At 38.5% G+C, this 16819-nt stretch overlaps 1 protein-coding gene across 5 annotated transcripts; it reads right to left on the minus strand.

Annotated features, from left to right (window-relative positions):
- Positions 1-82: 82 nt before the first annotated feature.
- Positions 83-15815, minus strand: rilpl1 (Rab interacting lysosomal protein-like 1). 5 transcript variants are annotated; one of them, XM_004566921.4, is made up of 10 exons: positions 15231-15815; positions 11996-12143; positions 10995-11113; positions 8578-8823; positions 7711-7857; positions 6324-6374; positions 6087-6241; positions 5080-5184; positions 3738-3825; positions 2570-2705 (listed from the first exon to the last, which is right to left on the minus strand). In XM_004566921.4, the coding sequence occupies exons 1-10, from the start codon at positions 15516-15518 to the stop codon at positions 2700-2702; spliced, it is 1353 nt and encodes a 450-aa protein (XP_004566978.3). In that variant the 5' UTR covers positions 15519-15815; the 3' UTR covers positions 2570-2699. The 5 variants fall into 5 exon arrangements, with proteins under 5 accessions (XP_004566977.3, XP_004566979.3, XP_004566980.1 ...); XM_004566920.5 differs by lacking the exon at positions 3738-3825 and having other exon boundaries at positions 83-2705; positions 15231-15813; XM_023153759.3 differs by lacking the exon at positions 2570-2705 and having other exon boundaries at positions 3732-3825.
- Positions 15816-16819: the final 1004 nt, after the last annotated feature.

A 16819-nucleotide genomic window follows, 5' to 3' on the forward strand; every position in this document is an offset into this window, starting at 1 on the left:
AATCAAACACTTGAACGTGACTGCGATCTGTTATGCAAGTTAGGAAAAACAACAACAACAAAAAAAAACACGTGCAAAAATGTCAAATATTACAGATTTTTATTACTGGTGTGACATGTTTGAATTTCATAAAGCACTGATCCATTCAATATATCTCTTAAATCTCCACTTTAATGGGCTTCATAGGAGACTCAAAGGAAAAAAATTAAGATTGGAGTAAGCACTCGGGTAGCAGTTCATTTCCCTTAAAATATTTCACTGTTTAATTCCTTCATGAATAAATTGAGCAGATCCCTTTGACTTCCAAATAACATGTAAAATATAGTTTCTCTTTAACATATCTGTGATTTAATAAAAGGGGGGAAGCTGCTTTGACACACGTCTTTAGCCTCATTTCTAAATCTTTTCATTTGCCATTCATTTATTCCACCTTCCTGGGTGAGTATAAATGAAGATAAAGTGCCACTACTGTTAACGTTTCCATGAAGGCATCAGCTGTTAAAGCACAAGCACCATCCGCAAAATAGTCTTTTTTAAAAATAAATGTAAACACACTCTTCAGCTTAATTACCATTATTTTAAACCATGCACAATCTGAGAAATAATTAATCCTTCATGACTTACACTGTTTCTAAACAGAGCCTTGATTCATGTTTAAATTTGAGGCCTTGTATAAATGATGCATATAAACACAAACGCACTGACTTCTATTTTGCACATGTGTGATGATATTCGGGGTTATTATTGCTGCTTATGCTGAATATGAATATTTTATCTAGGGAAAAAGTGCAAATGTAATGTAAGATTTAGGCTCTTACTGATGACATAATATGTATTAATTAAAATACATTTTAATTTATTTTGCTTTTATTTGAAGTGAAAGCTGCTGTATGTTTTTGTTATAAGTGATTCAAATACAATATTACACTGTCTCTTCGGGCCTATGTTTGATTATAGAAATTAAACAGAATCATATAGATGTAATTTATTATTGCCTGCTATGGTTTGGCTGGTGTTACAAAACTGCAGGTTTGCATGAGCACAGTGTGGAGCGTCACGTTTGTCACTGAAAGCATGAAATCAGACTTTATGACAAATGTAAGTTTGTATGTAAAATATTAGAGGAATTCCCATGGCACAGCTATTCTGTGTTTCACAAAAGAGAAATCTGTGTTAATTGTTAGAGAAAAGGGGCACATAAAAAGAAAAAAGCATCACAAACATAAATATATACAAATTTCTCGAACAAAATAAAGAGATACTAAGTCAAAACTATAGTGGGTGAAGAGCTTACTATGTCAAAATTATGAGACAATACATCATTATTAAGTTAATAAATTAGAATTAGATTGACTAAAAGAAAATAAAAAATTGCAGCAATGAACAAAAAGCTCAAGCTATGGTTTACAACTTTTAATCTATAAAAAGATCACTAGTATTATAAAGATCTAATAAATAAAACGGGCTTGCTAAATCTTACAATTTAATTTGTAATTTGTTTAGTCAAATGCATTACATTCATTTACGGTTTTCAGATCATAAAAACAAGAAATTATTAAGTCAGGTGTTAAATTTATACTAAACCATGATGAGTGAGTAAAAAATGTAAAATAATTCATCAGTAGTAGTTGACTTAAATAAAACTGGAAAAGTTTTATAATGAACTAATTCACCATGTCAAAGCTTTTATATTACCATGAAATGATGGAATATTGCAAACATTGACTTAAAAAGTACAAATATGTGAATTAATGACTCACTAATTCAACATTAAAGCCACAATGTTGCTTATTTGGCTACATACAACATGTAGCCAACATTATAGGAGATGTCATGAAATGCTAAAATGCTTAAACCATCCTGTAATAGGATAGTAAAAACTATTATGAATGGGTAAAAATGCAAAGACAAATTGGGATTATGATGGCCAAAATCTAACTTTCACTTTACACGAGTACTTTAAATTCTCATACCCAAGTGTTTATGCATTCATTCTTTTTAGTCACAGAAACTGCTGCATTAAATATGAGAACAAAATATCTTCACACCTTCACACAGCTTTAAATTGTGACTGCATGCAACATTTAAACAGAGGCCTCAATTAGATTTCATAGAGCTGCATACTCAACTTGCAAAACGCTGGTGATGGACTGATTAGCTGCCTACTTGACAGAAATTTGAAATAACTAAATGGGATATTAAAATGTTGCTCTCATTAAAAAAACTAGTGACACTCAGGTGTGCAGTCATTTCCCCCCTTGTTTACTCCGGACCTCAGGCTCCTTATCATTTACCACCTGCCAAAAAATTCCACTTTCCACAGTCAACCTGAGTTTACCCTCTCGCCTGCACGTCAATCCTGTAAAACACTTTCAGGGATTTTTTTTTTTTTTTAAATGGCAGAATTTGAAGTATACACAGTATTTTTTCCAAGGACATTAGATTCTTCTTGTTTCTTGCCATCTTCTCACCTCATGTACATGGCATTTCAGCTGCAGTGTGAGTTGCTAGTGTTGGTTTGGTGTGCAGTTGAATGATGGGAGTGTTAAGAGTTTTAAGTCCCATACGGTGTCTACATGTGCTGCAACGCCTCCTGGGCTTGTTCGGTGTACACGTCGTCTTTGCCTGCCCACGAGCCGAAGCCGACATCGAAATGTGCACTGCGCTGCGAGCTCCGCTGCTTGTCACGTGAGAAGAAACTAAACCTGAGACGAGAGAACGGAGAGAAGAAACAGGCGGTGGGTTACAACTCCATGTGTAGGGCTAACACTGAGTATGAGCTACATGTAAAGCAGTGTTAGAGTAATGGCAAATTTAACAGAATGCATCACAAGTGAATTATTTTAGTTTTTAATTACGACACCTCCTGTAAAATTAGTGTAAACAAATGCCTCTATGTTACACCAGTCGTTTTGTTTGGATATCTGCTCCTGACACTTAAAACTGGTTTCTCTTAATCTGAACACTTCTAATGTCAACAGGATTGTTTTCCTTTTGTCATATGTCAAGTTCTGTTGTAACCCTGATTCAAATTAACACAAAACTCTACAAACCACTTAAGGTGAAATAACTATATAGGAATTGAAGTAAATTTCTGCTCATTTAAACGTCCCCTTAATTCCAATATGTAATTTTCTTTCCAATTTAACCTTGTCAAGTGAGGTGATGTGCTGCATTCATCACTACAAAACACAGACACTATTTTTCAGCGATTTTTCCCTCATGAACCTATTACTTTCATCTCTAAAGTTCTCTGTCATTTTACCCCCTCTTACCCAGCCGCTTTTTCCTCTTCACCTGCCCTAATACACTATTGTAAAAATTCATAAATTGTAGCAGAAATTATTTCGTCATTTTCTGTAAATTGATCCGGGCAGATGATAAAATATTAAAGCATTAAAAATTAAATTAATCCCTAGCTATGATCTAAAAGCACTTTAGATCAATTTATATTGTAAATTCCACACAATCATTTTTAGTGCGCATGGTCAGTCAGGATGGTCAGTGAGGGCAAAAGTTGAGACATTAGACTACACACTATTCTGACTGGCTGATTTATTTTTTGCACGATCCTTGGTCGTCTCATTCGACGAACACAATAAGACAGCCCCACAATCAGCCAATCAGAATACTACAAAGGTGCGAAAAGAAAGCAACCCCGTGGACATGCAAAGGGGGTGAAGCCTGTTAGCTGAGACAGTGATGGATTGCAAAGCCAACCAAATATAGAGTCATACAAGTGACATGAGGCGTCTGATTGGCTGTAAAGTGGGGTCATCTGGGATCAAACCAGCCGCTACCATCGGCATTATAGCGGTGAAGATCCTGTTACACAGAGGTAAAGACACGAAAACACACATACATAGGGGATGGGGGAGGACAAGGACCACATCAACCGTTGACCTCTGTCTGAACCAAACCTCATTAAAGCTCAAAAGATGTCAAGCTGAGTTTATTTTAAACCAGAGAGGAAAATAAAATTATGATATTGAATTAAAAAATACAACAAAATCCAAGAACAACTCACAGCATGTTAAAAACCAAAACACAGTGAATGCAACTTAGTTTGCACAGATAAACTGTATAAACATGCAAACTGCTGCTAATGTTGCCACCATATTGGTATAGCGACACCTTCTGATACATTTAATTAATGTCCCAAATCTTGTACTTACACTTGCTACTGTGCACACTGACAGAGCTGCCATAGAATTAATTTAAAAAAACTTAACCAGAAAGCTTGTAATAGTCTGCCACACACACTGGAGCAGCCTGGGATTGAATCATTTCTTCCTCCTGAGGCACAGCCACCTCGTATAAATAATGTAATGCATGGTAAAATACAAAGAACATGTTTTTAAATACTAAAAAATATTGTAAAAATGACCATTTATTGATATCACCCTAATCTTCTAATGTCTGTTTATTTTTTTTGGAAAACAATTGTTTTATATTTTGAATACTTTTAGTTTTACATTCATGAAAATATTTACCCTCATACAGTCACAGGACTTACAGGAATGATATGTACTCTGTATCAGAGAGCTATACAGAGACACAGATTAACAGGTAAACAATTTCATTAAAAAATTCTCAACACTAAAAAAAAGACATTCAATTAAATATTACGTTAATAAAATAGTAAAGTGTCCTACAATTAGAATACTTGGAGCTGCTTTTAGTCTTGAGTCCTTGTCACAATGTGACAGCTAATTGGAAACAACCACAGACTCCAGTTTGTACATGGCTGACAAACACAGGATAAATGTATGTTTACTTGTTAGTAGCCCAGCTACCTCTGTAAAGTAAAGTATATATAGTATATGGTATCACACGAGGGAAGCGAAGTCTAAAGCTAAAGCTGCCAGCCTGAAACAGCGTCTTGCACTGCTGCTGAAGAGACAAGAACAAGCATGTAATATGCAAATGACTGAGCATGTAGAGACCAAATAATCAACCGCTACTCACAGCATGCAAAGTTCCCATTAATCACAGGAAGCAAGGTTTTCACAGGCAAGTGTTTTCATTAGCAGATGTTACATGAGTGAGAGTATTTGTGTGAGTGTGAGCTCCACATACAGGCGTTTGATTCCCGATTCTGGCTGGGCAGAAGAGCGGGAGCGAGTCCTTAGTTCAGGGGAGGGAGAAGAAGATGGAGTTCCAATCTCCTCGTCTGCCTCATCACTACAAACACAGAGACAACCAGAATTACAGAGATCAGGATTACTTTGTCTATGAAGCACAACATATCAGGCTTTTTCACAGATGGACAAAAAGAATTAGATGTAAAAAGTGGGATTTTTTTGGAGTAAATACATTTTTAACTTAATGTGCTGGCAGAGGGATGACCAAAAGATGTGCGGAAAAAAGGGAACAAAAAATATGCTTTAGAGAATTTAAATGGGTTGTTAGTCAGATTTTAAAGCTCTGTGGCAACTTGTGTTGGTTGTGAGCAACCCTCCAAGAAAAATATTAAACAATGTCTAAAACTAAGAATACATCAAGCAATACATCTTAATTGGGAAATGCATATGGTTTCTTTATGGCTTCTTCATGCATGTCTTTTTTTTCTCTTCATCATCCCACAACAAGTCATAGTAAATGTCTATCCCTTGTGGAGGGACTGAATATTTCTTTACTCAGTCCCTCCACCCATACTTATGATATAGGTGGACACCAATAACATAATTTGCCAAAGTATCATAATAATCTTACGGCCGAAAAGGCTTCACAAGCACATAAACAAAAGTCTGAAAGTTGAAGTAAAAGCAGAGATAACAGTACAAGAAACACGAGGCTAAAATATAACTGTGCTAAGTAACAGAGCATAAACATGAAAGAATATAATAATTAAACTGAAAACAACTACAAATAAGTGCAATTTTAACATATATTAATGAGGAAACAGCAACTTAAAGCACTCAGCAAGAAGCTGGCCCTATGTGGTCTGACTGAGAAAACTAAACTTCTAAATCCTGTTGATGCTTTAAGCACACGATAAACACAGTTTTGTGCAGCTCATAAATATCTCTCTCCACAGGAGGTGGGTAATTGTCAATATTAACATGTTTAACACCTATATGTACCTTTTATAGTAGGCCAGCTCCTCCTGCAGCAGGAACACTTTGGCCTTTAGCTCATTCCGCTCATGCAGGACATCCCTCAGCTCCTGCAGAGTGAATCTGGGCCTGTTGGGGTCCTTTGGATCCAGGCCCCCTGACTCCTCCTCACACAGCGCCTCCTGCCGAGAGAAAAATACATTACACAGAGTAAACTAAACCAGAGAACAGAAGGGAAGAGGCAGTGGCGGGGAGTAAGGATACCTTAGTGAAATATTGGAACACAGCAGGCATATCTTCATCGCACATCGCCTCCTGGTGGCAAATGTTTAACTACAAGTCAGACACAGGGCCTTTTTGGTCCAATGCATTGGTTTAGTTCAGACTTCACCCCAGTCTGTGAGCTAAAATGCTGTTAGCTTTTTTAACTCAGCAAAGAGAAATTCACTTGAGTGTTAAAGGAAAACACCTGAAACACATGCTGCGGACACGAGGCACTCATGCAAAATTCTACTCTAAAATGTCTAAAATTCTCACGCTTTTCAGGATTCTGTACACAATCTCAAAGTCCAACTGGAATCACATGTTTCGTCAAACTTTGCATCTTGCTGGTTAATGTCAAGCAGCAACAGCAGGAAATGTTTGCATAACTTGGATAACTTGTAACCACTGATTGTACACCAAGGTGAACAGATAGGCATCTCAATAGAGTTGGGCCACCTCCTGAAGGCTGATCTCGGACATAAAACAGTCGTTTTGGAGGCTGATGAAGTGAAAAGGACCAGATGTGAGTCAGCTGTGGTCTGTGGCTTATTTTCTCATTTATCAGGGATCAAAGAGCCAGAACACACAGACCTGTTTGACTCACTGAGAGCACACAGTAGTAAAGACAATGGTGCATGTACATCTTCCACCGCAGCCGTCTAGTGTGTTTATTTGGCTCAGATTCAGTCCAGGTTCAGTGTCACCGTGAGAACAGATTTATCGGCATGTCTCCACCTTTGTTTAGCACGTCAGATGTTTCCATCAGTGTGGTGAATACTGTTGAGCGGCTAAAAAAACCTCAACCATGAGCTTTCATGTCATTAGCTGCACTAACTGGCTAGTTAGAGCTGTCATTCATTTATCATTTATGAAATTTTTCTGAATGTGTTTTAATGTGTTTCGAAACATAACATCAATTGTAGTTAATATAAAAGTCTTAAATGTAGCTACATTTAAAAAAAAAAACCATTGTAGTACTCTTGTTTTTTTATTCTTTCTTACCACTATTACAGCAGAGAAATAAAAAAGAAACACTTAATTGTAGCTTTTCCTGCTGTCTGTGTTTCAATCTCAGGGTGCATGAAAGGACAGATTCAAGTGTCGTTGAAGGCTGGGCTCTTGCAGTATTCTATATTTAGAGGGGTCATGAGTGCACTTGTCCAGAAAGTCACTTAGCTGTGGAGAGGAAATCCTACTGATACTCTGTTAGCTTTCTGACACCCATGCAGAGTTGTTTCAGCACAGTCCACATGTCACAGAAATGTTAGTCTACTATCTTCCTTTGTTTATACCCACAAGGCTAATGTTCCATGGGGAGGAGTGCAGGTTTGGAGTTAGAGTCAGGACAATCACATCACTCTAGTTCCAATCAGCACATTTGCATTACCCAAAGCAACACTGCATCGTCCTCAGCATCCTCGTGTGTCTCTGGGCTGAGGGAACCACACAGAGGCCACGATACACCATCAACCCCCCCGGGTGTCAGCTCTGAGGAGCCCTCAGCCCCCACCAACACTGTAGCAATTTTACCACACTGGTGAGGCAAAAGACAGTTTGTGAGACATATAAATAAACTATTGAGTTGCTCCGAGGATTTGTGGTGCACAATCTACAGTTCAAATAAAAGATGGTGGTTTGAACAACTGCATGTGAAAATGATCAAATCTGTTATACAATGCAAACGATTTGCATAACATGCTAGTTTGTTTGCTCATTTCTCACAACAAGTCAAGAGAAGATCAAACTAAAAGGTTAGCTTCACACAAAGATGGAAGCTGGGTGAAACTTCCAATAATGTTTCTTTTATTATTTTTCACCATCATTTTCTGTTCCAATGTATGTACAAATATTCCAATACCTCAGGCTTCAGACTACCCTAACTAAAGTATTTTTTCTGTGTTTGGCTCTGTATGACATTATGACAGTGGATATTCCTAATATGGTCATCTCACATTGGCCCCACCTACTTGCTAGTACAAAACTTCTGTGTTTTGTTTGCAAAGGGCAGTGAAGAAGAATTTGGGGGAATTTAGCAAAAACATCTTGTTTCACACAGAGAATGACCTGAAGGGCTTCACCAAGGCCCAGCATAAGATAGAGAAGGATTATTTAACTATATAACATACAGAGAGTCCAAAAATTAAGAAATATAGAGCTTGTGTAATAGGTCCACATTAAAGTAAGCAATGTTATCTGTACAAAAAACTAAAACGTGAAAAGAAAAAGTTATGCTCAGTTTTCCCTGTGCTGTTACCTCTGCGGGTGAAGGAGGCTGAGGTGGGGGCTCGTCCGGGTTCTGAGCAGGCAGCTCTCCTTGAAGCCGTTCCCTTAAGCGTGCCGCTTCCTGTCGAAGAGCAGCAACTTCCTGTCCCCGAGCCTGAGCACTGGCCTCCAGCTCAACCTTCTGTTCAATGAGAGCTTTCCCTTGAGCTTCTACCACAGAGATTTTATGGCGCAGGTCATGGTTGATTTTCATTAGTCGAGACTGTTGCTGCTGGAGCTGGAGAAAGAAACAGAGAGACAATGGGCTGCATGGTCTCGCGTTTCTCAGAACTGCCACACAGGAGGTAAAAGCCACCCATCAAAGGTAAGAGCACGCATTTTCAGGCAATCTGTCTGAGGAGATATTGATTGTGCTGTACTGGGTGACACACAAACCATTAGTGGGTGTCAGGGGGTTTCTAAAGCCACAGAACAAATGAACAGCTAAATTCATGGACAAGTGAAATAATATAAATGACTGAAATGGAAATTCACTGTTAATATCCTAAAATACCTGGGCCTTAGCATTTCAGAGTGCGAGTGCCTAGGCTGCCTTTCCCAGCATGACAGCAAAGGAAACCAAATGAGTGACGTCTGAGTACTCAACTTCACTGTATATCTAAAGTAAGTTTCACATGTGGAAAATCTTGGACTAAAGAACATTTTGAAGTCTCACAATGCACATTATTTTTCTACCTACCCATGCGTACAAATTCACATAACTCCTGAAATGTTCAGGAACCTTTACATATCAGCCTTTACTTGGCTGATATGTTTCCTGTTTTGAATGTTCAACTGTAGTATCACATACTATCACATAGTTCTGTGTTGTGTCTTATCTGCCTATCCAAGTTTTTTTTCTTCAGATCTCTAGTAGCTATTTTGGTGTCTCATCTGTCCTCTGCTGTCTCCCATCCTGCTCACAGTAAACAGGAAGGTTATGACAACAAAAACTGTTCCCTAAACTGTATTTTTTTGTCATAATTAGATCATTAACCCATGTTAATTATCATTTTACTACACACATAAGCACATGTCTTGGTATCAGTCTTATCTATGATGTTGTATACAGCTGTATTCACAAGCTAAAGTGTGAGCTGCTGATATTTATGTTAGTAATGGTTTAGTTTTCTGACAAAGATTTGGAAAACCAGTAGATCAATAGTAGATTAGCTGACTTGCTAAAGAATCTTCTTCATCGACATCCTGAACTTGAGGCCACAGCATTTTTACGTTCCCTTTATCCACCACCTCATCCAGGACTCATCCATCCTTTTTAAAAATACTTCCATATTCATAGCAGAGCTATGGCCAAAGGCCAAAAGATGAGTTGTGTAACCTCTTCTGTAACATGTATAACCTCTCTCGCTCTGAGAGAACCAAAAACCTGCATATTTGCATTTTGCACCAGCACATTCTAGGGGTGTTTAATGCATGACTGGAATGACAGATCAACAGATCCGGGGCTCTTTTTTTTTTTTTTTTTTTACAAAAAATCTGAAGCTTTGATGCCTATGGTGACACGTCAAAATGTCTGCTGTGAAAAAGGTTTTATTGAACCTGACATTAAAAAACTGGCTCTGCTGTTATTTTCTGGAAAGCCATCTTGTGAAATTTTACATGTTTATTGGAGAAATTTTAGTCCTCTATGTCAGCTTCTGACTCGTTGACCTTTTCCAGATCTATGGCCATGTCTTCAATTTGCCACACAATCCAGACTGGTCTGTAGTGATGTCCTTTGCATGACCTTTACTCTGGCTTGTTCACACTACACTGTCGCATTTAGGTGGGGTCTCTTTGTGATCTGAAACCTAATCTATACAAAAGAAATACTCACAGGCAAACAAAACACATCAAACACCCTTCATCTGATAATGTGAGACTTTGTAAATTATACATGTAGGCTATTTGTTTTTGAGACTTGTATGATCCACTTCAAAGGTTTGTAAAATCAAGATAAAGAAGTTAAATTATTTGAGACTTTGCAGAAATTATTTACGAAAATAAACAAATACTTTGCACATTTCCAGGGTTTCTTAGCCTATGTTGAGGTGGGAAGCTAGAACTTGAAGGTAGGGAACTTGGGCACTCTGATAAAATAATCTTAAGAAACAAAAGTCTGATCAATGATTGGAAAACTAATTTGTTACAATCTATTTTTAGCTATTTTTAAATAGATGCTCGGAAGACCCATTCTATCCCTGAACTTTTTTTTTTTACCTTTTTTTAAACATTAAAACACTGGCAGCAAATATGTCTGCTTAATACTGAGCCAAAACATTTGCTGCTCGATCTAACCAGGCCTCTCTTATATTTAAAATATAGAAAATATCTGAATTCTTTATAATTCACACAAGAAGAAAAAAAACAGCCTCTTCTCATTGAGGCACCGAGTTTTTGTGTCCTTACTGCTTCTATGTCCTCGTTTTTTAGAGTCAGTTCACGGTCCTTGGCTCGAATCTCATCTCTCTGCTTGTCCACCACTTCTTTGAGCTTCTTCATCACCTGCCTCTCCCTTTCTGACATACCTGGAAATCGGTGACAGAGGGGGGAAAAATTGTCAGCCATAAAAATAAACAGGACAAATAGATTTTTCATCTGGGCTGACAGGCAGACGTGAGCTCTGATTTGTGTGTGAGGCTGGCAGGTGTGCTTGTACACTGAAGCTGGTCTGTGCGTCAGGGTGACTGTGGCCTCTGTGTGAGACCACGGAGAAGCCTCTGACGCAGGGATGAGACTGGCTCACCATTAACACAGAGAAGGCTCCCTTTGTTTGTGTTTGTATCTGAGTGTGGTACTGCGTGCACAGCAGAGAGAGAGAGGGACACACACATGAGAAACGTATCGAGGGCAAACGGACAAGTTTCGGGGCGCACACGGCAGAAACTTTAACTGAATTTCCAGGAAAATCAGCAAAAGACAAGCTGTTTCATGCTCTGCTGTGATGTAAACATTACTAGGTATTAGCAGGTTTTGAGTGGTAGCATGCAGACTCCCAACACTGAAGCAGGAGTCTGTTATTTGGAATTATTATCAGGAACATGCTCACAGTGTTAGTAAAAAAAAATTACCCATGCACATGTTTCAGAAATCCGACAGTAACTGCAAAGCTCTTTGTAGGAACAATGCATAACCACACTTTCCCTGAAAAGTGACAAGCCTACTCAATGAGCCTACTTTTGACTCGATTCAATCTTGGTCTCAAAGATTTGCGTAGAGGGCAGTAACATTTCTACACACATATTAGTGAATAACACATAATAATGTTTTAAAGCAACTGACTTGTAAGTCATTCACATTCTCAGTCACTTGTAAACTGGTGTGTATCATGAAAAACACACATACAAACACATTTTCTTTTTCTTTTAAGCTAGACAGTACTTTTCTTAGATGGAGCTCCACATCCTCACCCTCATGCCTCTGCAGCTCCTCCTCGCTCATGGGGTCTTTCATGGACATATTGGTGAGAAGGGTTTTGTTCTCTTCCTGCAGCTGAGCAATCTGGGAGAGCAAATCCTGAGCTTCTCCCCTCCACACATCCTCCACCAGCTCCAACTCCTGCACTCAGACACATACACACAAACTGTTATACTGTACATGTATCATTACCGATCACGTTTGTTATGGCTCGGTAAAACTAGAGTTAAAAAATCGGACTGAAGGCCTCATTGCATTGAGGTTTTTTTGCTGCCTGACTGCAAGGTGATTGTACATAAAAGCAATATTACCAAGCACTTATGTACAGACCTGCTTCCCTGGTTCAAAGAAACCATTTTAAAGCCAACAAGCAATTTCACTGCAAACATTCGCAATAATTTTGGTTGTGTAATGGGAGGATCAATGCATTGCTCCACTTTGGTCCTGACTATCTCAACAACAACTGGATGGACATAGTTTCTACGAGCATTTATGGTGCCCAGACCGGCATTACAAAACAAAACTGGCACTGCTGTGGTCTTCTGAGTTTTTCCTCTTTGTGGTTTATGCGCATGTGTAAGAAAAAGAAATCTCAACATCTCTAACTTTCAGAATTTACTGCAGTAATTTGCTTTTAAAGAACACAATTGTCATATCAAAGAGTAATGCGTTAATGACAAAAGCCTATAAAACACAATCGAATTGACTTGCTTTAAATTGTGGAAAATTTTTGGCAGATACTAAAAACGAAACATCTTCCTCAAGTCAGTCACTCAGACCCTAGATGATTCATATAGCAACTGGAAAACCAGGAACAAACAGGAAACAGGAAGCATGAGTCATTCTGTTCATATTGTCAAAGCAGCCACATTAACAAGAATGCATAATTTGCTGTTTGTACTTCATTTTTCCAGTTTACCTGTGAATGAATAGGCAAACATCACTATTACTTTGAAAGTGTGATGCATGTTTTTCAAATGTGATTCCATATTTAAATGTTTATTTTCAATTATATCAGAGGTGACTGTATCCGAATCGTTGTTGAACAGCTAGTTAGGATTCTGAGCAAAAGTAAGAGTTGCAGTCATCAACAAGAGAGAATTTTAAAGACTTTTTAAGGATTGTAAACATGCAAAATTTGACACGTTGGTCGCTACCATGGTGAAGGTACCACGGGAGGCTACGCAGACTGTGCACGGGAGGAGTGGAAATGACGGATTCTGTGGACATGTGCCATTTCACACTGCTCCGAGGCCTGCTGGAATCAGTTTCATTGATTTTAGTGGGAGCATGTGCACTACACATGGGCAACATATGCTACATGTTCAGTCATTGGGTTCATGACAAAAACAAAACAAAAAACCTACACAAAGTTTTATTATTATATACACTGCTGCACAACTCTTACATTAGCTTTTATATACACAAAAGAAAACTGTGCACGGAGCCAATAAACACTACACCGCATATTTTCACTGTGGATGTGAACTTTTCATTTCCATGTGAAAACTGTGCTGGCTTCAAATGGCCTGTGAGTTGCAGCACAAACAGCCTTCTCCGCTTTATCACGGTCACGAGACAGTTAATATGTGAACCACTGGCTCAGTCACTGTCACGAGAAACTGACACTAACTTTTTTTATAGCACTGAGCAGTCTGAGTGTCCGGCTTATTTCAAACCCCAAACACAGGGTCTCCTTTTAGATTCACAAAGATGGAAAATAAATGAAAACATTTAAAGCTCGATGCTTTAATGCACTGTATTTAGATTTTACTTGACCATTTCATAATACTTTACATTTAGATTCCAAAGGGAAATGTACTTTTTACCCAGTTCCTTTATGTCTGTCAGCTATAGCTACTTTCAGATTATATACAAATATATAATTGCCTTATAAAATACAGCATGTGGTTAAGGATGATTTTTTTCCTTTCATGGTGTATGAATACATTTTTACTCCATAAATTGTTTTTAGTGGTTCTTGAACCATTGGAAAAAGAAACCCATTCCTAGACATTTCTAAAGTTTACCCAACTCCTACACCAATGAATATGAATTAATAATTTATACTCACCTCACTACCACACTGGATGAACCTATATCTAGATTTAGAATAAGTACTATCTGTATGTAAAGTCATTTCAACCACTGGAGCTCCACCTCAACCAACTTCAGTCACAGACTGTATTTAAAACGGGACATAATGATGAAGGATTTGATCTGACAGAAGTGCTTGATGATACTACGTACAGCCACACTGTGACACTGTATTCATACTGTAGTGATTTTTCAATCAAAGTAAGCCTCGCCCCAAACCTGATTTGTCGATTTTACTTTAAATATGACTAGAATTTACTAAATTAACATCGTATGTTATTAAATGAGACTTGAAAAGGCAATTCAGATCATAAGTTCACAAAGTAAGTGTTTGCCAAGATTATAAATCATGTCAGAAACAGGATCACTTTATCGTAGACTTCTTTCTAATCTAACTTCCGTTTGAAACCAGAGTCACTTCCCCCGCTATCTATTTAAAAAAGTAAAGGTTTAGAAATTTCACCTCCTGCTTCACTTCTTAGAGCTTATGTCCAGCTTTTATTCTGACTGAAACACAAAAATGCTACTTACTATGGCTGCAGCTATGATGTTTTAATTTTTTGACCATTTTGTGCATTTCTATTTAGTGTTATACATTAATAATGTGCACTAAAAGCATTTTATACATGTTTTACTTTCAGTACTTGCTTTTATTTAAATATAATGAAAAAAAGACTCTTTTAGCAGGGCATCCTTCCTGTTATAGGATTTTTACTTAAGTAATTGTTACCACTATCCACGTGCCTTGTAATGCTTTTTGTCGATATTTTACTGTTTGTTGTTTTCTTGTTTTTTCTATGGTTGAGTGCAAAATATTACTATACAACATTGACTGTAATGGATCATATACTCTGTGTACGTGTAGGGGTGTTGTTGTTGTTCAACTTGTTTAACATCCAAAACTTTATTGTGCCTGATTCGTTTTAGAGCAGAGTGACACTTTGACTCTGATCACATTATAAATGCAGGACATTTTACTGTGGTATTAGTATTGTCCTAGGAAGACGATCTGAACACGTCCTACACGGATCAAAAACATAGTCTGACAGTCACTGACAAATTAAATCTTGACTTCCACTTTTATTCTGTATAGCAGAGAGTGATTGGCTCTGTGGCTGTGCAGTGTGAGACCTTTCTATGCTTCTTCTCCTTCTCCAGCCGGTCTATGCGCTCCAGACGCAGCTTGTCCAGCTCCAGCCTCAGCTCTTCGGTCTCCGGGCTGATGCTGCTGCGGCTCACCATCACCTCCAGGATCTCCAGGACCCGCACCACTTTGGGCATGAGCCTAGACAGAGCCTCGCAGCCATACTGGTCTATGATCCGCTCAAACTCCTGCCCCACCACTGCGGCGATGTCATACACGTCCATCACCGTGAGGTCAGCCACATTTTTCTCCAGGGCCGACCCGAAGTCCTCCATGTCGAGATAGTTTGTCCCTCCCCGGTTTCCTATTATGTTCCCTTCGCCGCAACAAACTTCCTCCCCCGTGAAGAACAAGCCTGCTAAGTTACGCTTTATGTCCTCAGCTTGATAAGCGGTGTCCAGAGACTCCTTAAAGCAGCATATAACACTGGAACTACTGCATATCCATCACTAGCGGCTCAGTCCAGCCTTCCGTTTGATTTTTTTGAGATACATATCGCCTAAGTGCCATCGCTGTCCCGCCGGAGCTGCGGTGCCCTGTAAGCTAGCAGCTACCACTGTCAACCACTACAAAAGTAAACTTCACAATTTCGGCAGCACGTTTCAAAATAAAACCCGCAAGGAGAAAGATATTCCAACCTCTTCTCATATATTCATAATTGAGATGTTTTAACTAATGCAAAGCAAAGCAATGTGCTTTTTAACAAATAAAAACAAGATTCCAAAACGTTACTTTTAAGTAAAGATGGAAAAACCATTTAATTCTATTCTTATACAACGAAAAGTAAAGGCTCATTCATTGAAGGAACATTAGAAGCACACTTATCGACTCCTGTATATCAAAATAAGCCCTTCCAAAATTAAATAGCTTCCAGCTGAACACGAAGAAACAACTGCTATGATTTTATGGTCAAAACATCTGTGTATGGTGTTGAAGAAAGATCAACAGAATTTTAACACGGGGCCGAGTCAGCCTTTCAGGTAATACCTGAAGGCGACGCCTTAAGAACATCTTATTTCCTGGCAAAAGGGGGAGTATCTTGAGGGAGTGTGTGTAAGGCTAAAATTAAATATGAAACACTGAAAGCGCCTACCTTAGAAAATTTCAACATACCCCGAAGTAAAACGTGGTGGAACGCTGATATATTTTGCATCACCGTGTCACTAGTAACGTCATCCCTTTTTGCACGTGCTGTTCATGAGGGCCATGACCTAGTGTATCCACTGCTGTTCCTATGGAGATCAATAGTCTTATCTCAGTGGACAAAACAATAATTTAACAGTGCAGCAGGTTTGTGCAGAGTACCAGTTGTGAATACACTGTTACCTTGTACCGTTTATTAGTGCTTTTATTTTAAATATGATGAAGTCGAACGCCGGTTGCCTTTCCCTAACTTTACTTCCTGTTTGGTCCCTGCGTGAATCACAGTGGCTACTTCCATAGTGGTGAGGTTGCAGTTTGTATTGCGCATGACTGAAATAAGAGACGGACGAGGTCGCTGTGTGAATATATTACAGCACGAAGAGACGATTAACGCCTAAAACAACGCATTACTCTTCAACTAAACCGAATAAAG

The sequence above is a fragment of the Maylandia zebra genome, linkage group LG7 (genome assembly GCF_041146795.1).
Source record: "Maylandia zebra isolate NMK-2024a linkage group LG7, Mzebra_GT3a, whole genome shotgun sequence".
Taxonomy (NCBI): Eukaryota; Metazoa; Chordata; class Actinopteri; order Cichliformes; family Cichlidae; genus Maylandia; species Maylandia zebra.